The sequence below is a fragment of the Falco punctatus genome (genome assembly GCF_963210335.1).
Source record: "Falco punctatus genome assembly, chromosome: 7".
Classification (NCBI taxonomy): domain Eukaryota; kingdom Metazoa; phylum Chordata; class Aves; order Falconiformes; family Falconidae; genus Falco; species Falco punctatus.
The window spans coordinates 63,729,042-63,756,326 of NC_137587.1; the positions used below are offsets into that span (position 1 = coordinate 63,729,042).

The 27,285-nt window shown below is 42.0% G+C and overlaps 1 protein-coding gene across 12 annotated transcripts in view; it reads left to right on the forward strand.

Moving 5' to 3' along the window:
- Positions 1–1,559: 1,559 nt before the first annotated feature.
- Positions 1,560–27,285, forward strand: part of MCTP2 (multiple C2 and transmembrane domain containing 2) — a 149,738-nt gene continuing 124,012 nt past the window's right edge. Inside the window, exons 1-3 of one of the 12 annotated variants that reach the window (XM_080397490.1) lie at positions 4,777–5,415; positions 7,836–7,909; positions 23,549–24,085. In XM_080397490.1, the coding sequence (XP_080253616.1) occupies positions 23,612–24,085 (474 nt within the window). In that variant the 5' untranslated portion in view covers positions 4,777–5,415; positions 7,836–7,909; positions 23,549–23,611. The other 11 variants (XM_080397501.1, XM_080397498.1, XM_080397499.1 and 8 more) reach the window with 11 other exon arrangements.

Below are 27,285 nucleotides of genomic sequence, written 5' to 3' on the forward strand. Positions count from 1 at the left end.
AAAACGAAGCTTGTATTAGTCATTTTTATGACAATACTTCTGAAATGTAAAAGGATGAATTTATTAATGTTGGTAAACTCCTTGGAAATTCTTGAATGTAAGTACTTATTTAACTCTGTGAGTATACTTCTAGAAATTGCCAGCTGCTCTCAGGAGCACATAGATCTACTGCACAGCCCTGCATTTACTGTTGGGATGAATCGGAGCTGAATTTTCAAATGTTCTTAAAGGGGTCTTTTTGCACCAGAGAGGTCCTCTGCATTGCTACTCAATGAATTGTGTCAGGAAAATGACTACGTACATAGTAAATTGTAAGATCTGTCATAAAATGCAGCCTGTTTAAATAGTTTTTAAAAGCTATTAATAAATCCTGAGTGGTTGAAACAGTTGTCTTGACTTCATTCTTTCTCGCCAGGTACAGCTGATCGAAATGTAGTCAGCGCTGAACAGCTTGAAATGGTTAAGTTGCACACAAACACGGGCATGTGATTGAAAAAGAGAGAAGAGGAAACTTGAGGTTGTGATGGTTTCATTTCTTTGAAGTTTAAGCTCAGGTTTCACCGTGTGGCATTTCCGCTGTTCAGACAAAAAATGGTCAGTGACATTTCGGAGTAGACAATCCAGTCCTAAACAATGTATAATACAGCCTATAAGCTGAATCATAATGACATTAAGTGAGATAAAAATACCTCTCTTTTTTTTTTTTTTTTTTTTTTTCAGGTAATCTGCTGGAATTGACAGTGAGTAGTCAAACCATAACTAATTACCATCATTCATGTCAGTAGCGTGGGATTAAGGTCTTGAGTACATTTATTTCTGTAGTGGCACAGAATGACTTAAACCTTGCAGGTAGCTTAGTTTGCATTCTGGGAATGGCTTAACGCTGGCAGACCTGGAAAGCAAGCACACCCTTGGTCCTGCTCCAAGTTCTGCCTGTAAACCAGGTGCCCAGCTGCAAGGAAAATGAGCTGCATCTTAGAGACTTGTAATTCTCTGTGTTGGGATCATCAGGACTCCTGGGACACAATTGTCCAACTTTGGAATAAAAGAATTAAACCACAACGCTTAACTCTGGCATGAGATTTCACCTGGGGTTTTTGAAAAGCCTGGACAGGTTGCAGAGCTGAGGTTTGTGCCCTAGGCTAACAACTGTCAGAGCCATTTACTAAGCAAACTTCTGTAAACAAGTCAGTAAAGTTGGTGGTGAAAAGGTGGGTGCAAACAGAATTGATCAGAATTATAAGGGGATCTTCAAAGCTTCTGGTGGCGGTTCCAGCAAACACCTTCTGCGTGTAGGTAAGGTAGGAGACATGAGGAGCGATCACTGAAAAGCTTTTTATTTGAGTGAGCTCCGAAGACTTGCGTTACTGGATACACTGCCTATGTACAAGTACAAAGAGTGGTTTAACACACATGGGACGACTGTGTTCTTCTGTGATTTGATCTCCCTGTGCCCCTGTACCATGAAGTATCTTGCTCGTCCCCCTGACAGATGTGCTGGATAGACGTGCTGCCGGACCCAGGCTGTGCAGAGGGGCAGGCTGGCTGCTAACGCTTCAAGCAATACCTTCAGCAACCCCACGCCGAGCTGCATTGCTCAGGTTTTGATAAAGGCTGAAGAGGTAATTTTTTTTTTTTTTAGCAGTCAGACTACGGGGGGGGGAGGGAAATCAGGGCAAAGGAGAAAAGTTGCATTTTTTTCTTTTCTAGGAAGAGAGCTTTTCTTTTCCTTATGAGGAAATGAGACATTCACACAAAAGAGCAGTAACATTTGATAATGCCAACTGTGATTCTCAATTATATATTTTTCTTTTCTCTTCCCTCAAAGGAATTGGTAATGCTATCCTTAATAAAGTCGAGAAGAAAAACATGTGTGTGCCTGAAGGGAAGGTGTACAGTCCTCGTGAGTATTCCTTGAAAGGTAATAAAGAATCTTGTTCAGCTATACGCACTTAGATTTCTCCTGTTGAAACGTTTGTTCACCGGGTTTTTAGCCGCGTGTTTGTTTTTTGGTGGTGTGTTTTTACTGTGTGATTTAATTAGCGTTTATTTCTAATTCCTATATTTAATGAGTAAATATTGTAATAATGAGTATCTTGGTTCTTGGTGGCTTCAGAGTGTTCTGGATGCATTCATAATATACCCTCACACTGGCTCCCCTCATGTTTTCATGGATGCTTTGCTGGCTTCACTAGAGTTTTGGTGATATTTCCAAAGTGCCACTTCCCCTCTTGTCTTCCCCTCAGCCTGTCAGTGATGTAAAGTAGTTCCCCAAGGGAACTGCCCAGCGTTGTCCTTCATTTCCTTGGTCAGCAGTGAAGTAGCAAAGAGCCTTGATGTTCGGTGCACGGTGGCCTCAGACAGCATCCCACTGCTGTCCTCACAGTGGCTGTCACCAAACTTGGCTGATTTTTCCCCTCGCTTCCCTTTTGTTCATGCAGTGAGGTTGTCCTTTGCAACCCTACTTTAGAAACTGTGAGGTACACTCTCACTTCTGAAAAAAGTCAGCATACAGCCAGGGATGTTTAGTTAGCTGAGAAATAGCTCCTATAAGCCATCAAATCGGAGGTCTGACCATAGCATATGATATCTTTCCATTTTACAGGTGTTTTCTTCAGATGTGCTATTCTCATACAGTGTAGTAAACTGTCTAAGGGAATTGTTAAAGTTTTTTGGTTTTTTTGGGTTTTTTTATAAGTAAAATGTACTAACATTTGTTAAAAATAGGAAGAGTTAACATGAACGCTAGCAAATAGGTGTATCGTTTCAAGTATAAGATAAAGACAGGACAAGTTCTGGTTTCTTGTTGATTTGCTATAGTTGGGTGTTCTAGGAAAAACATTTTAGATTACCATGAATGTATCAAATAGTGGAAAGAGGGCCATGCATAGATCAAACAAGGAAAGCATCTATGGGGGTTGAAGAGTAGTAACGAGTTACCACCTCCACTGGCCCTCACAGGAACTAGAACCCAGATGTGACTTCTCACTCTGAACATCTCCTCACAGTGGTGTGTCACCAGTGAGCAAGCAAAACCAATACTGCTACAGAAAAAGTTTTTTCAGCTCTGTCGGCACTTCCTTAATAATCTTTTTAGTCTAGTCCCAGCATTCTACTATTTTCCCAACGTGTCACACGGTGAACATGTACTGGCTTCCCACCTGTTGCATATGCACTGTGGAAGGACAAATAGAAGCAGTGACATGATCTTGATGGGATGAAACACAAAGGCCACATGTAGGGCTGGTAACTGGCATGTTCGATGCAGCTGCAGCACTTATCACCAATGACACCATTATATTTACTCAGAACTTATATGATATTCAAGAGAAGAAAATTTCTCAAGCTAATATTTTCAAGAGCCCTTATTTGGGTAGTCTTGTAATAGTTAATTGATTTATCTTTTTATTGCTACTAACTCGTGGCAAGCTCTTCTTATTTTGGTGGATACTGGGCACGAGAATTTAATTCTTGTCTCTCTGTCTTCCCCCTGTTGCATCCAAGAAGCACTGTTACGTTTTATTTTGGCAGACATGCACGCAAGCTACGTTTTTTGCTACTCCAAAAATCAGCAGCTGCCTTTATTAGATTGCCCTTGGGCATGTTTACAGTTTTTTCTCTCTTGGCTGTAGTCTTTGACAAAACACACAGAGAACTCTTTCTGAGACACATTTTTTGGGATCACAGAGCAAACAAAAAAGTATTTTAAAGGCTGTGTTGGTTTTGTTCCAGCCTTGCCTTATTATTTGAACCTGATACCTGCCTTGGTTTAGATGAAAGGATGACAAGTGGTACAAGTTTTCTTTCTTCTCTGTTTTCAGTTTAGGTGGCTGAGTAGTTTTCTGTTATCAGCCAGCTTCCCTCTAAATTTCTGATTGCATGTGCTGAGTGAAACTGGCCTGCTCAGCATTTAGCAAAACTGTAGGAAGTTATGTGTACTGCAGGAGTTGCTGCATACCTCCTGATACAGTATTGGCCGCAGTACTGTTGGTGTTGCCCAGGCTGTGCTGGAACATTAGGATCTGGCCATTCAAATGTGATCTTTAAGTCAGGAGGGAAAACAAAACCTTGCCAAGTGTTGGTTTTTTTTCTTTGCCCTGATCCTGTAAGATTGCTCACATGTTCAAGCAACAATCTTGCTGACATGTAGCTTCTTGCTCCTGATCTTGTGGATCCATGTGGGACTGTGCATACATGTGAATTCCTCCTCTTCAGATCTGGTTGAAAGAGTTGGAGTAATGACTTTTATAATGTTTCCCCCATGTTTTTACTCAGTCATTAGTGGACTGATTCTTTGCGCTATGACAAACCCTGACCGCATATCCACATGTACATGGCAATTTCTATTTTGCAATGGCATAATGTGATTGCATCACTAGGTTTCAGTAGATGATGTGAGGTGAGTGTCACTACGTCAGCTGTGCTCTTAGACAAGGTGCAATTTCAGTTGATCAGAGTGATAGGCATGGAATGTAAATAAGTTCCATCACTAAGCTTTTTTTTTTTTTTTTTTTCTCTTAGCCCTCATTGCTCTGTGCCTCCTGTGGTGATACCACACTCAAGGGAGGTTAAACCTCACAGGCTGGAGTGCTGACGTGTGACGTGCATGAGGTGTCGGAGAAGGTGTGTAGTGGAGTGTGAAAGCCAGAGTGCTCCAGAAACAAGCTGGTGTTGGAGGTGCTGCTGGGTAGCATCTGCCCTTCCATGCTGTGGCAAACTCATGAAGAAACACATGTGGGTCCTTGTTTCAACTGCAGACGTGCCAGGTAAGCAAGTCCTTATGCAGTCCTGCCTCAGTTTCCTTGCCTGAAACGCACGACTGTGGTACTTGGCTCCCTTGTCAGGCACCTGGAGATGCCGCCAAGAAAAAGTATTAGGAGATGCAGCCAAGAAGGAGCGTTACGTGGCAGCGCTGCTGTTGATTTTATTTCCCTTTGCCTGTAGTCATTCACGGACTTTCCTTTCCAGCTCCACCCTCACCCGGGGCGCTGAAGGGGGGTGCTGCCAGCCCCCCGCCCTCTGCCCCCACCTTCCCCTCTGCCCTGGGACAAACCCCTCGGAGTTTTGGATTGGCTCGGGGAACCTTTGGGCGCAGCAGTGTGGGGAGCGGGGAAGGGTACAGGCCTGGGGGGGCGGGCGCGGGGGTGCTGCCGGGGATGCTCCGAGGGAAACGGTCCGTGGGGCGGGCGGGGATGCTCCGAGGCGGGCTGCGCCGGGGGGGGGCCGCGGGCCGGTGGGTTGCGGTAAGCCCGGGAGGTTCCGGGCAGCGCGCAGGGAGGTGCCGGCGGCGGCTCCGCCCCGGGAGGCGCCGGGGGCGGCGGTGACAGCGACACGTGCCCGCCCGGGACGGCGCTGGCGGGGTGAGCGCGGCGGCGGCGCGGCGCGCCGGGCGGGATGGGCTGCGCCGGCCAACAGGTAAACCCCGCCGCGCAGCGTGCGCGCCCGCGGTGCCCGGCGCTCGGTGCCCCGCTGGGATCCCCGCTTTGCGGGGGGGGCCGGCAGCCCTGCTGGCAGTTCGCTGCTGCCACCTGCTTTGGTGCTTAGCGCGGCCTCTCGTGTTGCTTTAAATACGGCGCGAATTCACTTGCAGAGGAAAGTCTCAGCCGGTTGTAGGAGGGGGGGTTTCATGGGTGTTGGGTTTTGTGTGTGTGTTTGGTTTGGTTTGGTTTGGTTTTCTGGAGACTCCTTGGATTTTACCTATTTTGAGCCAGCCACATTGCTATCGCTGTTTGCACTTACCCAGGTACCACGAGAACTAACTTTGTAGTGGGAGGCTCGAGGTTCCTCTCTGTTCCCTGCTTTGCTGTGTATTGCTTTAGTGATGCTGCACGAGATACCTGGACCTTGTGTGAGTATTTCTGTTGTCGTCGTTTTTTTTAGGTGCGAATATTATGCTGGAGAAATTGGCTTCCTTCCCAGCCAGCTTTCACTGAACTGATTCATTCCTAGGTGCATTTGTTTACCGAAATTGACTTGTTTGGTTATCGACTGTAGTTAGAAAAATAAGAAACTTCATAAAACAATCTCTAAAATAAACAAACACAAAGAAAAACATTCAAACAGGTGCATCAGTATAGCAAAGCTGCCTTAAGGGTACCTTTGAGGGAAATCTAAGATATAAGGGGTAGGTGTTTAAAAGAATCTGTTGATGTGCTTATAATGAGAAATAGTGTAATTTTTCATTGACGGTAGGATAGCACAACTATGGCAGCTGCCAAGAAACCAACTGGTGCCCTTAGTTTTATGACAGTCAGTTGCTCAAAGCACACTGGAGGCTGGATTACTACTACGTGGCATTAGGAAAATAGAAATTCTCACCTGGATATTTTTGTATTAATTTTCTGTGGTTAAGCTGTAGAATTTATCGTGTATTTTGCAATGATTTTGATTCATTCTCATACTGTTGAGTGGGTACATTTAGCTGTCGGGATGAATGGGTGTATTTGAGTAATAATCTTACTTGTTTGATTTCTTGCTGCTGTTCAGTACCATCATAAAGTAGCTTGTTGTAAAGCAAATAGACTTTCATGCGATGCAGTCTGAAGAGGAATTCAGCATGTGTAGTTTCACTTTGCAGTAGCTGCGTGAAGAACAATTTGAAGAAAACGGTGCAGAGAGGAAACTTTCGTCTTATTTCTTAATTTTTGTCACTTTTTTCATAGGGATGGTAAGTTTTGTGCTGTTGAGAAGTGTTTAACTTTGATTTTATTAATTTAAGGTGTTAAGAAACAAGGGCATGAGGGGGGCACCTCTGTCGTTGATGGTCAGTGGCAGGTGGGTGTCTATACAGCATATGGGCTCTTGTAATCACCCCTCTTTGGCCAGTGCATAAATCAAGAGGGCTAGAATTGCTACTTACCACGTCATTTGAGGTCATTAGTACCATAACTGGCTCAACTTCACTGCAAGTTTTTTTTTTTTTTCCCCCAGTGGCTTTTGCAGTTGCTTTCTGACTAACTGCACTGATGAAATTCCTCTTACTTGAACAGATAATTGTTAAAAAAATGTACCTGCTCAGGCAAGAAATGCTCCTGAGGAGAGTAGTAGTTGTGTTTGAATGTTGAAGTTTACTGGGATTTGGGGCTGCCAGTGATGAAGCTGGGGTCAGACCGTGTGTAGCCAGGGTGGGCTCGGGATGGGATAAACCTCATCCCAGAAGCTTCTCGGTTCCTCCCTCTGAGATTTCCAAGCAGTATTGAGTGTCTGCTTCTGCTGCTTTAGTCTACATGCTGCTGATTTGCCCATCTCATCTCTAAAACTAATTTTTTGATTATAACTGAAGGTAGTCATGAGGCCTCCACTAGTGGCCATGAAATTTATGCAGGACGCATGTAACAGTTTGTGCTGTCACTTCGTTACAAGAATCTCAGGTTTTACCAGTTTCGGTCATTCACTCCCATATCATGAACTAATTTTGGTATGGGGCCTCGAATTTCTGTCTCCCAAGGTACGGAGAGGTGGGGTCGGTCATCTCCATGCTGGTTGGGGTCCCGCTGCTTGGGCAGCAGCCTGGCTGGTGGTGAGGGAGGGAGTGAAACTTCACCTTAGCAGAAGAGAGCAAAGCACGCTAAATATGCTCTGCATTTCCTCCACGCCGTTTCCATCCCTGAGTGGAAAATTGCTCCTGATTTCCTCAGATTTGGAGGATTTACATTGGCACCCTTCCCACATTCCCATTTTACTTCTGGTTGTATTTATTAGATAACACAGTTGCATAGAAGCTTCTTTATAAGCAAAAGGAAGAGTTTTTTTCAACCTGTTCCTACCAAAGTTAGGAGTTAAATGCTCCCTGGGTCCCAGGAGGCTGTTTCTCAAAACTAAATTGGTCTTTGCAGGATTGTGCAGATACCAGAAACGTGAGTGCCTTTGAGCTCTGGTTTCAGATGGAGCATCAGCAGAACAGCTGTACGTGAGTGCACCTCTATTTTCTAAGCTGTTGATGCTATAAAATCAAACCATCGAAGCAGAAGGAATATTCATATTTAGGCAATTTATGTGTCCCAATGGCAAGGTTTTTCTTCTGTATTCACATAAGGATTAACTCCCCATTGCATTCTGTGTGAGGGTCCTAATGAGGGCCGATAACGATATGAGAAACAAGGCCAAGTCTCTCATGTTCGATCAAATGATTGATTACCTTATTATATGCTTGGCAATTTCTTGCTTGAAGAAATTAGTTTGGGTGTAGCTACAGGTTTACCAGCATTGCCACGGAGTGGGGTGATTCCTGTGTGGGCAGATGGATCTGGTGCAATTTAGGGATCAGTAATAAGGAAGCCTTGTTAATGGAAGCTTCATTTCTGTTAATGTTCTCCATCTTCCTTGGATCATGGATATCCTGTGAGGAGTAAGGCATTATGGATGTGCAGCCTGTCTGTCCTGCCCTGAGGATGCCGCCTCCTAAAGCAGATGAGGCTTTCAGCACCCCAGTGCAGCATGCTTCACTGTGCTGGGGTAAATATCTGCAAGAGTGTAATTTTATTTGCACTAACTCATCACATAGCTGTTCTGCACTGGTATAAAGGAGGCTCTTGCTATTCTTTTTAAAAAGTGTTTAGGAATCGCTAGGTCTCTTACTTATCAAAAAATGCAGTCCTTTAAACTAAGCTGCACAACAGATCACAAAGGTGATTTGCAAACACTTCAACCTGTTCTTTCAGCTTAAAAAATATTTGGTTAGTTACACCCAATGATAAGACTGGATAAAAAGATGTTAATTAACTTTTCTTGAAGCATTCCTATATGGTTTTAAAATTTGGATGTTTTGCACAACATTATATATTCAGATAAATCAATTATCTTAGGGAAAAAAAAATAGATTTTGTATGCCTGTTGTGTGTGCCAGTTAAGAAGTTTGGATGGTGTAACATTAACCAGGGTTCTTGAATGGTCTGTGCTTTTCAATTAAGAGAGATTGTTAGAGGGGATAACACAGAAGCAGGCAAAATCTGAGTGATATGGAGTAAACAGAGAACATTTACTCATAATTTCACGTAACTCCAGATTTTAAAGAAGTGAGAATAAATGAGCAAAATGAAATGACTCTTTTTCTGAGGTACTTTTCAATAAAAGGAGATACTGTTTCACACAAGTATAATTTCTCAATTGAACTCATTACTGTAGTATCTTCCTGTTGCTTAAGATATAAATGGATTTTAAAAGTTGTTAGGCAAATTAATAGAGAAAAAGTGTGCTAGGACTGTTAATCACAAAGATGCAGATACAATTTCCAGCTGAAGCAGCCCCTAAATCACAGATTCCTGGAAACCAGGAGATTATTTTGCAGGCAGAATCATGATATAATTTCCTGACCTTATTTTCTTTCCCTGAGCATCTGCTTTTGGTCAGTTAGAGGCAGCTTATTGGGCTAAATCAATATTTGGAGTGATGCAGGCCACTGACACGCTGTATGTGATGAAAATTCAGATGGGTTTTTCTCAGATCACTGCTGCTTTATCCAGAACAGCTCCAGGCAGGTGAATGTTAGATGTAACATCCATTTTCACACTTTGTGGAAAAACCTGCAGTAAATAGTGTGCTGTGCTGTGCTTCCTTAAGTTTTGATTAACTGGCTATTGGTAACCATCTGTTAAGAATGCAGATTGATCTGACATTTTGCAAGGCTACACTACTGCTGCAAAGCTTCACTGTTTTGTCTCTTATAAAATAATTTATTATTGTGTGAAAATCTGGAGATGTTATGGTTTTGGTTTTGATTTCTATTTTCTTAAATGTATACCACTTTTTTTAAGGAAGCTTTTTTGGTTTTTTGTTCATATAAGCAGTCTGCTGACCTTTAGGCACTCTTCTAATCTTTAGTCTTGATGCTTATGCTGCCTCCTGTTAAACTCTGCATCGGGGCTGATGGTGACAAATAGCGTATTTCTGCACATTCCTGTTGTCTTTAGCTCCTGCTTGTCTAAGGAAAGCAGATCCTTGAGCTGGGAACCTTCAAGGCTGCTTGTGGAATTGATGCTGGAATATTTCCAATTTAGTCATGTAGGTGTCCTATCCCCACCACCAGCAGAGTACCCTCTTGTGGGTGGGTAGGATGCCCGATGTGACCACCTTCGGTCTTACAGGAGAGCTTCCTGGAGACACTTTCTGGTGGTCCTTAGTTAAAACTAGTTAGCTTGATTGCTTGCTTCTGGTTTCTTGGTTACTGTATGGTGAGACTTGGAGCCAAGTGACCCAGAGGGTGACATTTCTGCCTGCTGTGGTGGGTGCCTGTTTCGTATGTATTTACACAGATGCTCCTTCACTAACTTGTTTTCACTTTCCCACAAAAACAACTTGCTAAAATACAAGGAAAATAATAACGAAGGTTCTGAGATCTTTGTTTTGTTGGCCTTTTGGGATGGGGGAAATAAAAAAGGGACATCTTATTCATATCCTTCCTTTCTGGGAAGTACTTTTACCCTTGACAATTCTTCTTGCTGCCCACTCCTAAGAACTAGGAGTCTGCAAAGTAAATTTTGCTTTACTGGAAATTTTAGGTTTGGGCAGACTTCATTGTTTTGGAAATCCTTGGAACCGTACAGTTTTGCTGCCTTAAGATCAGAGATAAGAGCTAATTCGGAAGTAAAAGATTTCCAGCTCCGTTAACACCATAAATTAAGATGCAGAAGTAGCTCTGTTGTCTTTTCAGGATTTATGAGTGTGTGCTTTCGTTCTTTGCTCCTAAATAGATAAGCCCTGCACTAAACTATATTCTGCCCATGACAGGGCATATAATCTTTATTGGGTGATAAGCTCTTAATGGGAGATGACTAGAAATGAGATGTCCATACTAATTTATTTGAGCAGACATTTGCCTTTGTTGCCATTGATGTGGAGGTGGCGATGGTCTGGAGCTGTCAGTGAGGATGGGGCAGACTTTCTTTGCTCATATTATCATGGCTATGATTTTTTTTTAAAAATCCTGCCTCATTTGGGTTTAAGTGAGAAGGGATTATGGAGCTCAGTTCTTTGAAATTTGTTGCATACAAGTTCCGCTTAAAGTAAAATCCTATTGAACCTAATGTTTTTGACAATTTCAAATAAAAATATCCAAATGAATGAGTTAACATAACTCAGCTCCCTGTCACTGCTTCCCTGGGTTTCAAGTGGAATGTTTTTTTGCTGTCTTCCCTCATGGGAAACATCTGCAGAAGCAAATGGCAAATCATTAATGCTCATTCAATAGCAGGCTTTGTTCCCAGTTTCTTGTACTTGGAAACAATTAACTGTAGGGTTTTGTTTTGTCTTGTTTTTCTTTTTGGATGCAAACATGTAATTCCAGTTATATATTGTAGTGGATTTTGTAGAAGTTCTGTTATTTGGGGTTGCTTGTAGTTATTTTAGAACAGACGCTCCCTACCCAAATGTAGATAGCGGTAATGGTGATAGTACCTTTGTGGCTGGGGTATGGTTTGGTTTTGGTTGTTTTATTCATTTATTTTTTTTTAAATGTACAATTGGCTGAACTTTGTTCAGCTCTGTAAAACTGTAATTTAGGACACAAATCTCATTACAAGCCAGGGGAAAACCTTTGCATTTTGAAATGCAGCCTGTTTCCTCCAGTTCAGGAATGTTTCTGGTTCCTAACATCCACCAAACAACCTTGGATGCCTCATAGTAATATTCAGCAAAAAGTCTGTCTGGCCTTTGATAGTAAGCAAATGAAAGCTGAAGAAGATCAAGCATTCATCTACTTAGGTGCAAAAGTTGTTTGAACCAGAAAATCTAATCTATTTAGCTCACTGTGAGCAGTTTTTGTTTCAGGACACTTGCCAGATTAGTGACTCTTGCCCATATCTGTTAGACACAGGTAGCTGGAATGCGGATAGCTCTTAAATCCATTAAAAAACATTCCTAAAAAATGACCTGAAAGGTTTTTTTATTTTCATCTGTTGCAAAAGACTTGGTTTTGAGCTCTGTGGTTTGAATCCATAAACAAACTCAGGAGATTGTATAATTGTGGTAGCCAAATTAAAATGCCTTTTAGTTAGTATTCACCAGAACTAAACATCCATGATTAATAAACTCTTCATTTTGTTTGTTAATTAGGGGCTAAATGGCCATGATTTATGCACTTAACATTTAGTTTGAGAATATGTGAATGGGGCATGATAATGACAAGCGTAGTGGTCAGTTTGATCTGTTCTAAGCTATCCTGCCTGGAGCTATGTATGCATGAAAAGAAAATTAAACCCAAAAAACCCCACTGTGGTAAGTGTACAAATGGTTGGCCAGTGTGGTTGGGTGGCATGAGCAAGGAGGTGTAGCTATTCTTAAGGGAAGGTATTTAAAGTTTAGCAAACTTTACTCCACCCTGCCTATGGCAAATTTACCCTGGATGAATCAGGACAGAAGTGTGTTTTAAGGACTGTGTAATGTGTCTGCAGTTTTTCACAATAAAAGTAATTTGATTTGGACAGACATTAACATCTTCATGGCCCTGCCACCTGGATGCACCATGGAGCTGCCAAGAGGTCTCTGAATGCAACTGAAATGCAATAAAATCCAGCAAACTGGCTCTGAATGGAGAATCTCTTGAATTCTATGTAAAATATATTTTTATGTTGAGGTTTGGATGTCTCGTGCCAACAGATAAGGCAATCATCCCATCATTTCACGGAGTACAGGGGGAATGAATAATGCTTTTAAAGATGCATGCAAGTTCTGCCATGAATTGCTGATCCCTGACAGCATTCCTCAAAGCGTGGGGTGTTTCCTTCTTCCCTCTTCTTCCAAAATGCATTTAAGGGTGTGTGTGAATGAGTAATGTGTTGTGCTGCAGATGCCAAAGTAAGGCAGGCGGTGGGGTCAAGCGCTGCTGTGTGATACCCACGTCGGCCCCAGCTTTGGGATAACGGCTCCAGCAACTGGTTCTGTGCAAAGTGATGACAGCCATCCTGGGTGAGATCAAAGGTCCCCAGGACCTGTGACCGACAGTCACCGACAGGACGTGCAGTCGGAGCAGTGTAGTATCAAAGAAGCCCTTACTGGAGCCCAGAGAGGACAGAATATTTTGGAAAATTCTGGGTTAGAAACTGAAAACACCGAGGAAAATTATCCATGATATCAGGTCAAGTGACCAGGGTGCCAGTGTAATGCCAGTGAGCCAAATTCCTATGTAAAAGCTGCTTGTAGCTACAGTGAGGGCGAAGATGAGCAAAATGAAAACAACAGAGCAGGTTTGTCATATAAACCAATCATCTCAGAAGAACTGAAAGTGAATTTTAAATTATTGATGAGCAAAATGAAAACAACAGAGCAGGTTTGTCATATAAACCAATCATCTCAGAAGAACTGAAAGTGAATTTTAAATTATTTCGTCAAGTGCAAGTAAAAGGGGTGTCACCCTAAGTCAGCAATGCCAGTATTTCTGTTCTGGGGAGCTTTTCTGATGAGATCACTTCCAGGAATGCACTAGAATCCACAAAACGAGGTTTTACTATAGAGTTAAGGTTCTCTTACTGTAGAGTGAAGGTCACTTCTGCAGGTGACATCCTGAACAGGTCACTTAGTATTCTTCCCTGCATGGGATTGTAGCAAATTCTTGTATTTGAATATTTGACCCTTTTATTCAAACTTAGAACAGTTACTGGAATCATAGTTTGTTTTTCTTTTATAATGATATCAGTATTTAGGGTTTCAGCTTTAGCAAAGTGAAACCCCAGTGTTAAGACTTGGGAAGTGCCAAAGTTTAATTGCCAATGAACATGAGTTAAATCTACCACCTTTATCAGATCTTCTCAATGGGAAAATAATGCTGTAACAGAACCCTCAGAGAAAGTGACTATTTCTAGTGCCAGGAGGCTGAAAACTCAAATGGTGTATGGAAAGATAAAACTCAAAGCTGGTTCTCTTCTGTGAGGAATGGCTGGCATTTAGAGATGTGCTGGCATACGTTTAGTCTCTACAACTGGAAAAAAAAAAGTTTAAAGGAGTCTTTAGGTTTATGCTGCCATTTGTGGACTGAACAATTTATTGGCATGACTTCACAGGGGGAATGTGGCAGGTTTTGATTGTGTGCGTTGGCTTCTTTGTATTTAAAGTACTAAGTTATTGTTCAGGATGAAATTTATTCACCAGAATCACAGCTATGAATAAGGAGGATTAAGCTTCTTTAGTCCAGGAGGAAGGTATATGGATGTATTTGCTTGCTTTTCCATGTGTAACAGAATCGACTCTTCCAAGTTTTACTCAGAAGTCAGGCTTGAGCGAGTTTTCTTGGCATTAGTGACTAGTTTGTACGTATCGCTTGTCTACATTGTTATCAGACTGGATGTTTTGCTGCTTAACTTTATGAAGTTAGCCATATAACTTAAGACATTATCAAAACTACTGTCATCTGTAAAAGCATCCCTTATTGCTGATTGTTAAAATTTCTCCTAAAATTGCCTTTTTCCACCCTTTCTGTAGCAGTTATATGATACTCTTATTGCTGTTTAGCCAATACAAAACCGTGGCTTTCAAAGATCTTTATTGTCAGGAGCTGTTCCCTAGTAATTATCTACTCCTGCTCCAGTATTTTTCTGAGCGTCTTATCCCTGATCACTCCAAACTGAATTTTGGAGTAGCTGAGGATCCATGAAGCCCACTAAAATGTTCATGTGTTTTGAAAAAAAATACACAGGGGAGCTTTGTGCTTAGAATTATTGTGCTTGTAACATGGGTATAAGTGTGCAATGGTTCTGCATACTCAAAGTTGACTTCTTGGAGATTTAACAGATAGTGTGTGTGTCTTCCAGCAATACTTAACAGAAAAAACATGCCAGTGACAAGGAGGGCTTTTTGTGTCCCCCACAAATTAACACTTGTTTACCGGTTGTAGCCTGGAGTTCAGACACAGATTCATTGTGGCTGTGAATAACTGCCTTCTGAGGCTGAGGATCAGATAACTGCTTTGAATGCTTAAACATTTGTTTTATTCTTCGTTTAAACTCCCCTGTGCTTCTCCCAGGATTTCCATTTCACTTGTGGTTGTGATCTCTGTCTGTGTCTATCTCTGTGCAGTTAACTAGTACGAGTTAGTTGTACTGATGGCTGTGGAGAAGATGGCACTGAAACCCACAAACATTTGGATTCATCAAGAGCATCCTAAGAGACTTATATGTGGATTTTCCAGTGTCCCTGTCAGCCTTCTCAGTGGCAGTGCACAACCCCAGAAATCTAAGTGCAGTGATTTTCTGTAAGGAGACTGGTGGCTCTGGCAGAAAATGAGGGCAGTTACTGGTGCAATTCCCTCATTCCAGTGATAGCTACAACGCACCGACCCCTGTTGTCTTGAAGGGCAGTTGCCTTCAGCCTTCTGCTTTTGCAGATTAAGAGACTGTAAAAACACTGGGTCATTTTATCTACAGATGGACCCAAACTGTGTGGAGATGTTAAATCTGTGAAAAGACATGTAATCACACAGATCAATAGAGATTCAAAGTAATCTCAACTCTCCTGTGTGCCCAGCTTTCGCCGTGAGCTCTGGCCCTGGCATGTGCCACGTTGAAGAGGAACAATCTGTAGTAAGGAAGAAGAGAGGGCAAATTAACAGCCTGCTTAGCGTAGGCCTTTGTCCTGCTCAAATTAGCATCAGGCCACTTCTACGGATCAAAAGTGTTGTGTTTAGGCCACTCTGGTAACTACCTGAAAGGAGCTGGGTGTCAGTCTCTTCTTTCAAGTAGCAAGTGATAAGACAAGAAGAAATGGACTCAAGCCAGGGGACGTTTAAATTGGGTATGAGGGAAGATTTCTTCACTGAAATGGTTGTCAAGCACAGGAACAGGCTGCCCAGGGACCTGGTGGAGTCACCATCCCCGGAGCTATTTACAAGCTGTGTAGATGTGGTGCTTAGGGACATGGTTTAGTGGTGGACTTGGCAGTGCTGGATTAACGGTTGGACTCGATGACCTTAATGGGCTTTTCCAACCTAAACAATTCTATTATTGTTGTTATATAAGGAATCACGCAGAGCTTTTAATAGATCTTTCCTCTGTAGTCTGTGAGTTTTGGTCAGTGGTGTGACAGTAATAGTAGTTATTTAGGGAGCAATGCTGGCACAAGGACAAGTAATTTGCATATAAATACAAACTTACTTTATTTAAATATGTGACTTAAGTGCTAGTAAAAGGCACTGGCTGATTTGGCCTCCAGTGGAAATGAGTCTCCAATTTCCTTCTTAGGTTTGTTTTCCCTGAGAGTTATGAAAAGGAATGATCTATTTCTGTGCACCTCTTGTTATAAAAATATACCTTTTGTTATGAGACACATGAACAAGGGCTTGAAGGAGAGAGTGTGGAGGAAGGATGCTGCAGGGCTGGGTTCCCCCCAGAGCTCCTCTGAATGGGCACCAGCTCCCTCAACACGTGGGTCCCAGCCACTCTCTCGATCTTGTGTTGCTCCTCATGTGAACACTGATAAAGCTCTCATTTGTCTAATTATTTTAGAGCTCTCCTTATCTCGCTCTTGCTCTGCTTGTACCTGTATCTGTCCTTCCCCTTGCTGCTCATCAGCTTTCCCTCTTCCCCTGCTCCTGGAGGTGCCCTGCTCTGGGTACTACCTTCCCCACGGGCCACCTGATGTGACTGGGAACAAGGAGATAAGTTATAAAACAGATACAGCCAATGTTGAAGAAATATCCTGATTGCTGTCGTGTTCTCAGCGTGTGGCACAGTGCCTTCCAAGGGCAGACTCTGTCACTCCAGGATCTTTCTTGGAGCCTGGTTTGATGTGCACATCGTCTCCTGCGGTACAGGGCTGCAGGAAGCAGATCTTCATGCATAGGTGTCCTCCGAGAGGTCTGGTGCTTGGCAGGTGTGACTGCACTGTAAAGATCATATTTGATTGTACCAGCTTGGTACAGTCCCATGAATTACACTGAAAAGATTGAAGGGGCTTTCTGGCTTGCACAGGTACCATTACAAGCTGCAGTATTTTGAAGGAGGCTGAAAGAGTGGAAGGAACTTGTGAAATATTTTTGTAAAAATACACCCAAACACTTCTTCCTTTATTTCCCCCATACGTACTCATAATTTTTCTTCTGTTTTAGAATAGACAGAAGCAAAGCAAAAGTAATACTTTCATAAGCTGGAGGCAGGTGCAGGGTTTTTTTCAGTAACTTTCACTATCAGATGCTATTTTAAGATGCTTATAGCAGCTGGTTGTTCTGTTAGTTCTCATAGCTACTGTCTGTGCATAAATGTTGAGAAAAAAGCTCTCCAGATTGTGCAAAAGAGTCTCTAAGGAGTTGGAACATCCCTGTTCCTCTCTTGTCTGATAAGTGGAAGAAGATGTGTACTTGTTTCATGTGTTTGTGAAAGATAGAACTCATCACATTTGAGCCAATTAAAAAATGAAAAGCCGAGCATGGGATCTAAAAGCCCAGAGCCTAAAACCCCAGGGATCTGTAAAAAAAACCTCTCCCCTAAAAGAACAAACTCAAAAGAAAAAAAAAAAAAAAAAGTCTTTACTTAAGATGTCTGTATTATCTGCATATAATAAATATGCTTTTCTTAAGCTTTGTATGTACCCTAGGCAGTATTTGTGGCGTTCTGCAAGGAGTGTAGATTTCTTTCATCTTACATCAAGAAAATAAGACTTGTTTCTTTTGGTCATCTTATTTCTGTTGAAGCATATGAAATTGTCTTTTATGAAGCACTTGTACTAATTTGGTTGACAGCAACAGGTCAAGTTATTTTATTAAGTTTAGCATCCCACTACGCCTTGCAAATGAGTCTGTAACAATACAGCAATAGAAGAGCAGGATCTGTGTCAAGAGACTGGCATCATCTGAAGCCCTATAGGGAAGCTGGAGCTCAAATGCAGTGGCAAGATTTGGAAGCTGGCCAAGACATGACCCTGCTTTTGCAGCAAGTCACCTATGCAATGAAGATGTTAGCTACACTTCAGCAGTGCGCTCCCTTTGATGCTTATTAGTACTAAAAATAATTCTAACACTGATTTCCCCAGGGTAATTAGCCTGTGCAGAATCAGAGATTAGACTTTTTCTGGTGCCTTATCAAATTTAAGTTCAGGTATTTACCATATGCTGTAAGACACAGCTGCAGGAAGAAAAGGCTGTCTCGGTGTCTCAGTATTGTGATCTGTGTATCTAATTCTGTCAGCTTCTGTCATCGCCCGCCCGGAGGAATGGCCTCAGGCCCGCCTAGGACTTTCCTTTTGGACTTGCTTTTTCTGCAAAGGAAGCACAACATTGGAAGGTGTTGGTAATCCGAGGGGCAGCCTGCCCCTGGTAAGGTAGTCCCTTTTCTTTTAAACGTTTTAAATATCATGTAGAAGTGTAACAGGTGCAGGGTTTGGGATCTACCGGGAGAAACTGGTAACTCTCAACAAAGGGTTACTTTATTTGGGTGATATTCTCTTATCTCTGTGGCTGTTGATGCTTATGAAGTTACTGATTTTCCAGATAAGGTACTGACATGAGCCATTGCGAAGAAGGAAGTGTAGGTTTCTTTTTTTAAAGTAATTCCACTCTTAGTACTTATTTGTTTGGCTGTGTTCTAGACACAGCAATGAGAAAAAAAAGTCTGGAGTAACTAGTATGAGCTGATATAGAAATAACCACCGAGCACATACGGTTGTTTTTCAGCCAGCTGAGAGCTATTTTCCTGATATTTTCCTTTTTCTCCCAGGGAGGAACGGTTTAATTTATCATTTCTAGGGCCAGAGGGTGCAATTTATAGTGAAAAGCCGAAAGAAGAGTGTGAAAGGAGGATTCCAGTCCCTTTCCCCACTGCTCCCCCCCCCCCCCCCCCCCATTTCTTTCTTGATGTCAGCCTCTGATGGCAGTGCACTGAATTCAGGAATTATAAATCTAAAGGGGTTATACTCTTATTACAGTTTTCAGTAGCCAAATACTGTGCTGCATAGCAGAAGTTTAATCAGCTTTGCTTGTAACTTGTACAATGTCTCATGCATTAGGTCTGAAGCCAGTGAATCTGTGCCAGGCCGGCAGCAAATGGGGTGAACATCCGATGACGAGGAGCCAGAATCGAGAGAGGTTTTACAGTGAGGGAGTTTCGTTAGTTCCTTCCAGTCTGAACCTACGCATGCAAGCGAGGAACATCTTCTTCCTAACAGCTTCTAACGCACGTTCGTATTTTCAGCTACGATGGGTTTAATTGTTGGCTACCATTTAGCTGTAGCTGAAAACATGCAGACTGAATCAGACGTTGTGAAGATGGATGGCACGCAAAATGACCCAACGTTTTCACCTTAATTGGATAAGCAAATTTAGTACAATGATTACTAGATTTATGAAAGTTGTAACAGTGGTGGTGTTGTGCTCTGTTGCATTTTTATCTTCTCGCTGGCTTTGAGAATGCTTCTCAAAGTGTTAGCAGGGAGCGTTTCAGGGTGCTGCAGTGAACATTGTGCCCTTCTGGGTGTGCAGGGAGCGCTTACTCAGTGAAGAAAGACAACACATTCCATAATTTTCAATATGTAAATCAATTTGGTTTTGTTTGCTAGCTTAGTTATATTGGGCACTTCTTATAATGCTTTCAGAATGTCTTGCAGTATTTCTCACTTGTGGCTTTTCTGGCTTCCTGACAAGACAGTAAGTGAAGTACAATTGCAGAACGACTTCTCTAGGCTTTCAATGGCATTTGAAATATCTCTAATAGCAACTCGTTAGCACATCTGAAAAAATAATTTAGCTCTAAATATTATAACAATTTAAGAGAGTGCGTAGGGACTGTTACAGTGAGAGAAACCAAAGCACATAAAAAACCAAAAAAATCCCCAGGACCATAATAGGAAAATGCTTCAGGGGGATAGAATGCTAGAAATACTTGTTATATCAGTTGGATGGTGAGCTGTGACCAACTTTTCTGTCACTAATCCTTTCCTTCTTGCCCATATTGCTCCCAAAAGAGGAGGAGACAGCAAAAGAACAGGATATAATAAAAATGACAGGTACAATCAAAAGTGGTGTCTCTGAAGAAAGAGATTAAACTATATGGATTCTTCTGAGCATTTGAGATTTAGTAAATATTAAAGAGAAGGCTGAAGAAGATAGGCTGAAAAGATGTATTTTTTTCTCATTACATAAGAACAAGGAGCCATTCAATTAAATTAAAAGCAACGAAGTTAAAGTCGATAACAGGAAACATTTCTCTTTGAATGATTACTGTTTGCAGATTTTTCTTACAATGTGCCATTGATACAGGAAAGAATAAGGATGCCAAGCTCAGACCAAGGATTTGGCAAAGTATGCTTTTCCCTTTGGTTGCTTAGGGAATATTTGGCGATATGGTTGGCACTGAACTTCTGAGGCTGTGGAAGGAAGAGGGAAAGCTTCTGGCCTGTGGAGGATAAGGAGTACGTGAACAACATGTTGGTACTGAAAACATGCTTTTCACAACCAAAGGAGAATTTATCTCTCTTGAAAATCATGTATCTATTGATGTTGCTTGGTGTGGAAAAGAAAAGCAGAGAAAAATTGATGTAGGAAGAAGGAACAGTTGTGCATGTGAATACATGCCGGTGTGGCACTGGGGTACCCCAGGAGGCCTGGCACCCCTGGCTCCAGCACCGTGCCGGGGAGGGATGGTGGTCCCCATCCCTGATCTTCCAGTGACCTTTCTAGGGAACAGATTTCTGGTCATGGTGGTGGTGTGTTTTTTCTGCTTGAACTGGGGAAGTGTAAAAAAACTATGCCAGTCTGTGAATGGCTGATGTCAGAGTGCATTTGCCCTTCAGACTGTATTTACCCTTTTCTCAGATTAGAACAGATTGTATTTACTGTTATTTGTGTATTATAACCATCATTTGGATTAGTTTGTAAATACAATTATTTATTAAAAAAAAAAAATTACAGCTGCAGTAGGAGTGTGGGTGTAAAGGTTTGGAGGCAGAGAATGGCCAAGCCCCTTGGCAATCAAGGGATGGGCTTGTGTCTTCTGTGGCCCCAGTTCAGGCATCCTGGCGCTGGCTATGCAGCCAGTATCACTGCTGCGTTGCCCCAGTGTGAGAGCTGCTAGGTGGCAGGTAGCTGCAGCTGTCCCTGTAGTCTTGACCAAAAGTCAGAAACTTTTCCCCATTTTTTATTTTTTTTTAATTCCCCCTTCCACTGTGATTCTGCCTGGCTTGAGGAGGACTCCGCTCATTTGGAGTTAAATGCAAGGGGGTCTCAGAGAAACAGCACGGGTCCGTGCACCATCCTTGCTGATGGGCATTTCTATTCAGCAGCTGAGGGAATGTAGCTGGAAAAAAAAAAAACAACAAACAAACAAACATTCAACTTGGGGGAAAGTCACTGGAAAAACCTACACGAAGAAGTCTGCTGCTAGGACACAAAATCTGAAAGCAAACAAGATAAAAACAGCAGCAGTGAGTTGTCAAAAGGAGAGGGGTGGAGAATAACAGGAAGGGAATAGGAAGCAGTAAGAGTCTTGGGAAGTGGACGTTGAGCTGGGTCCTGCCGTTATTTACAACGTCTTTGCTTCAGCAGGTTTCTATGCGTGTAGGCGAGCAAAGCAGAGAGCACTGGCAGTAGAAGAGCTGTTTAAATGAATCCCAGCAGCGTGCTTCATAATGTTTACTGCAAATGTGTTTAGCCCAATAATTTCTGTTATTGGCATAGGACTTAACGCTACCAAAGAGGCCTGCAGCTGCCATGGCGAGTTTTTATTTCAAGAGGGAAGAGCCTAAGTGAAAACTATCAGTTGTAGGGAGCAAATTCAGCCACATCTCTGAGCTTGCATAGGGCATCAGGTGCTGCTCCAACATGGGCATTCCTGCATCTCCAGTCAAACCTGCTAAGGTTGGCATTGATTTTTTTTTTTTCTCCTCCCCCTGTAAATCTGACCATCTTGAGCTTCACCCTGAGTTCAGCGAGACAAGAAAGCCCTGCCATGCTTTGTGTGCCTCAGATCTCCCTCTGTGAGGTTTGGAAAATTGTTTTTGCTTCTCAGTGATGTGAGGGAAAAAAAATAATTCAGTTTATCTATGTGCACTTTGATACTGAGTCTGACTTTTGGAGATGGAAGTGAAAATACTGTGTTAAGCCGATATATCTATAGTAACACACCTGACTTGGACAAAATTTTCTCCTGCCTTGTGAATGCATGTAATGACATTAAAGCTTATTATTTTTTGTATGGGATATAATGATGCTGGTATTAATAATTTATATAATAATATAAATGGGGGGAGGGTTCTCAGCTTTAGTTACATAGTAATGCAGTTAAAGCATTTCTTGTAGAGGCCTGAACACTGCAAGTTTGGTGGGGTTAGTCATAATATTATTTAAATAAGCTGTTAAATAACTGCTATACAAGCTCACTCAAATTAATGTAAGAGCAGATTTATTTGAAAGCAGACGGTGTATCTGTATCTAGACTGTATCTGGATTTATCCAACAGTTGTATTTCTATTGTCTTCCTGGGATTTTCCCTAGTGATCGGGAAAACGATGGGATAAGTCAGTTTTGGTCAACTGTGCAATTGCTAGATCGTAAACAGACTGTCAGTTTTGGAAGCAGCAGTTATATAGTTAATGGGTATAGATTTCTAAGGACATATCCTGTAACCTCTCTGTGTGTGTCCTTGGGACTGTAAAGGAGTAAACCTGCAGGTTTCATCAGCTTTTTTTTCTTAATGAGTTTTGGTGATGGTTTGGCTATCTCTGCTTCACAGACTAAGAAGGGTTGCTCGGCTGTTAACCACGAAAGTCGCTGTCTGTGAGGATATTCCTGTGCACAGAGGTGTCTATACGATTGCTCCCTTATGATGCAGATACAGTAGGTGATTTTGTTTTGGCTCTTCTCTTCTTGTCTCTCCCTACTGTATGAAAGCTCAATATGAATCAGCTCAAAGATGAGAGTCCGCCAGTAGGTTTTCAAAATCTGTAAGTGATCCACCCATCCGTTTTTGCCCTCATTTTCTCTCAATTGCCGCCTTTATGAGGAAAACCAATTCTGCAGTGGTGACTTTCATTGGCAGTAGGTTAATGTAAGGGGAGGATTTTGGGGTCTCAACTGGTATCTCATGTCCTACGTGTCCTCTTCACTCTCATCCACTTAGTTTCTGGAGCTGTATTTTGTGTTGTGCTTGTCCAATAATGTGTCATGTAAGAATCCACATAGCCTAGGAAATAGCCAAAAAACCCCTACATGGGGTGGAAAAACGTCAGCAGAAATTAATGTGCCGGCTTTGCCAGGTTTTTTTAGTGTGCTAGCATTATCGTGACTGGACTCCCATCAGTAGGTTTTGTACAGAAACAGTTTCAAATTGGGTAAATATCAAAGTTTTGCAAATTGGGACTTGACAGAAGAAGAAATATAACGTCTCCTCTTAGCAATCATATAGTAGTGGGCAGACATTGCATTTTCGTGTAGGATTAAATACTTGTTCTGGCAGTTTTCTTCCCAAATAATCAAACCTACCCACCAGATTGTATTTGGAAGCATTTACTAATGTGGCATGCTTTGTTTTAACTGTTGAGGAAAATGACTGAAAGTTTCAAGATGAGGCAACATGAATCATAATCTTCAGCAGCTGTTCACTTTTGTGACTGACATGCCTTCTTCCTACGTTTCTTTTAGTCACCCTGGGAATCGTTGAAGCTGTTTCATGCAGGAGGCATTGCTGAGATCCCGGTTGCAGCAATGGACTTGGATAAACCATCCGTCTGGGGATCCTTGAAACAGAAAACTAGACCGTTCCTGCAAAACCTAAGTGTGAAGAAGCCAAAGAAGAGGTCTAGCAAAATGGTGGAGAGGAAGGTCCACTCCTTGGACCGACGCCTCAGTGTGTCAGTACCTGACATGCTGGAGGTGGAGACTCTTACAGAAGAAGAAACAACTTACTCGAGTACTCAGGTGTTGTCGAGCTGCTCCCCCAAGAGCTTCTCCAGGTCTGTGGTGTCCCTGAAAAGCAGAAGTGCTTCAGCGAGGCCAGCGGGAGAGGACTGGCTGTGGGCATCGCAGCAGGTGACACGCACGGAGGTGACAGTCGCCCACCCAGATGTGCAAGTTTCAGGCAGCCCTGTGTCTGAGGGGAAGAGGGAAACCAGCGATGACCTCTTTGAGCTGCTGCAGAGCAGCCGCCTGAGTGCCGCTCTGACGGATGAGGGGGCAGAGGTAGGTGGCTTGGTCATCAGCTGGGCTCCGTGGCTGCCTTGTGCTCGTTGTGCTTCTCTTTAATTGTCTGGGTTATAAAGGGATGGAGAAGGGGGCCCAACTCAAGGAATGCTTGGGGGATAAAAACAAGCATAAACCATATACGATATACAAATTATTGGAGACCAATTCGATTATCCTTTCTGTCTGTCTGGAGCTGCAAAATAAAACCCTGCTTGTTGTTTTTTTTTTTTTTTTGTTGTTGTTTTGTTTTTTTGTTTTTTTTTTATCCTGGCAAGGTTATGATACTTCGGATTTTTTTATTTTTGTTGGAATTACTTGCTTAAATCAAAAGTTGTTGCAGCCCTCGGAGCGGAGCTCTGAAATGTGCTGCTGAAGAATTTGCTGTAGTTACCCTTTTTAGTTACTATAGCTTACCAGGATTGCTATATAGCAAAATCAATTTACCATCCACCTACTCAAGACCTAATTGAAGGCAAGAGGTGAAAGATGATGGGTGAGTGAGGTGAACTCTGCCTGTACCTGGAATTAACCAAAACAAGCACGTGATGGAGAACAGTGAACATGTAGCATCATGCTCAGGGCTGTCCTTTGGGCTTGCATTGTGATTATTGAGAGGAAATGCAAAAGCAAAATGTTTCCTCTACATTCCCCATCTTGTCCCCCTTCTTCACACACACACACACACACACATCCTACCCTCACCGCTGCGGTCAGCATTTCTGTGGCTGATCATAATATCCCATGAACAGGAGGATCAGAAACTGATGTGCTTTAAATCTGACATGAAACTCATTCCTGTCTGGCCTGAGCAAAGTGGGGAATCCTGTGGAGTTACACGGTGGCTTTGTAATATGAACAGCAGGTGAAGATTGTGGCTGCTTGAAACATGCAAAATTTGTTTTATTTATGTTTTGTAGAAGTGTATCTCCTCCTGTTGAGTTTTCACTGGGAAGGTTAGAGTTTTCATTTAGTTTTGAGGCCTTTTTCCTATTACTTGGGTGTTGCAGTTATGGTAGCTGCTTTCCTTAGTCATCCGAGGTGCAAAAATGGGAAACAGACATCTCAACCAGACGTGGTTTGAAGTCCTCCTTTGGGAGTGCTGATTTCACAGGTTAATTAGCATTTCTTAACTGCATGTTCGGAGTGATGGTTAGTGCTGCTGTGGGGAAAATGGTCCTTTCTGGTAAAAACTGCCTGTTCTGCATCTCAAAGGCCTATGTATTCTTATCAACTCAGTGTTGGCTCGTAGTCCGTTGTGACGCAGTGTCACACTGGTAGTTACTGACTGTCACTTCCAGTTTAGTGTTGCTGAATTGTTAACACATTGGATTCCACTTACTGGAGTGTACTATTTTCCAGAGGTCAAAGTAAGAAAAATAGGTGAAATAGTATATCACTTTGTTTCTGTGCTTAAACCTGACTCAAAAGTTGTAGCAGCTGACTGGGTATATGGTAGATTGGACATTATGAAGGTGTCATCATTTTAGGAGGTTTTCCAGGTTGTTTTAATGACAGCAGCAGTTTTTTCATTCTGTTGTAGCCCAGAAATTCTAACCTAAAATATACCACAGCACCACCAAAGTTAATCCCAAATCCTGCTTTGATTTAGGGCAAACTAAATGCTTTAGGAGGAGGAGGAGGTACTTGTGTAGTGATGGAATAGCTTAAGTTTTTTCCAGATGTACAGTCTGTCTGGCTTGTTCTCTGCAGCATTTATCTTTCCCAAAATGTGTATTTGTATATATGCTTTTGTGTGTAAATCATTTTAGTATTTACTTTTATGGCAAATCACCTCGCTATGTGAATATCCTGCCTTCCTTCCTCTAACCTGCCTCCAGTTACTACTTCTAAATGCAGAAAGATTTTTTTCTCAGTACATAGGAGAGAGTGAAGCAAAGGAAAGTAGAAACAGATAAGGAATAGTGAACAAATTTAATTATGTTTCAGTTGAATTTAGTGCAAACCTCAATGCCCAGCTTTTCTTGTACTTCATGGGACAGCTGCAGAAGCTGTTCTCAGCGTGCCTCGGGTGGGAACAGTTTATTGCAGAGGTTGCTGGCTGCCCTGTACTGGGTGGGGTTGGTGTGAGGAGCACCTCAATAGCTCGCATCATTCTTTTGTGAGCATCATTGAAGATCAATGAGTGAGGTAAATCAGAAGGAAGGCAGATCCCTGGAACAAAACAAACTGAAAAAAGCAAAAATGTAGGTTGAGCTCTTTTTCCTCCTGAATTGCTTGTCACATGCCACCTACTCATTTCCGGGTTATCTTTGGTCACCCAGTATCATGAGATACTTTCTGAGCCTCATGCATGAGCTCAGTGTGGGCTGTGGTTTTTACACTCATCTGAACTCTGAGCACAGACCTGCCAGTGCTCAGTGTGCCATCTTCAGTAAAGGCTCTTGTCACAGGTACTGTATTTGCGTGCTAGGAGACTTACTTTATCTGTTCAGGATGTAAAGAGCACAGCTAATGCCACTTTTTGCAGCTGGGCTTTGCCCATGGTCGTGTGTAATTGCTAAAGTGCTCTAACGTCACTTTGTCTTCTTACTGACACCTTGCAGTGAGTCACTGGCAACCCAAAGCCTCGCCCTGTTGCTGATGCACTCAGTGCCCTTGTATTTTGAATCTTTCTTCCACAGAAAACAAGAGGACATAGAGGTGTAAATCTTATCAGTAGGAACATCTGATTAATTTTTATATACATATGTATATTCATATATATATATTTTTGTTTGGTTTGTTTTTACACAGATACATTTAGGATTATGATCTGCTTGATGGATGTGGCCACTTTTCTCTATACTTTAAAATTCAGAAACGTCACTGCAGTTAGATTAAAAATCAAGATTTCAGGATCACATTTTCAGCAAGGTTTTTGTTTATGTTCAGTGATCTCATTGCAACTAGCTATCTAGAATAAAAGCAATTTACATTATGTGGAGCCAGAATGAATAAACAACCCTTTTTAACTTAAAATTATAATCTTTGGTCAAAATCTGTTGATGTAATGCAAGTAATCAAAAAGCAGAATAAAAACAAAATCATAACTTTGAGGGTAATTTTTAAATTATAAATTGTATCAAGCTAGTAGAGAGGGTAATTTTTATTATTATAATTTTGATCCAGTTCTATGATTCTGTGTTTATACCGTGTAAAATAAACTGTAAAGAGAAACCATTATCAGTGCCAATGAT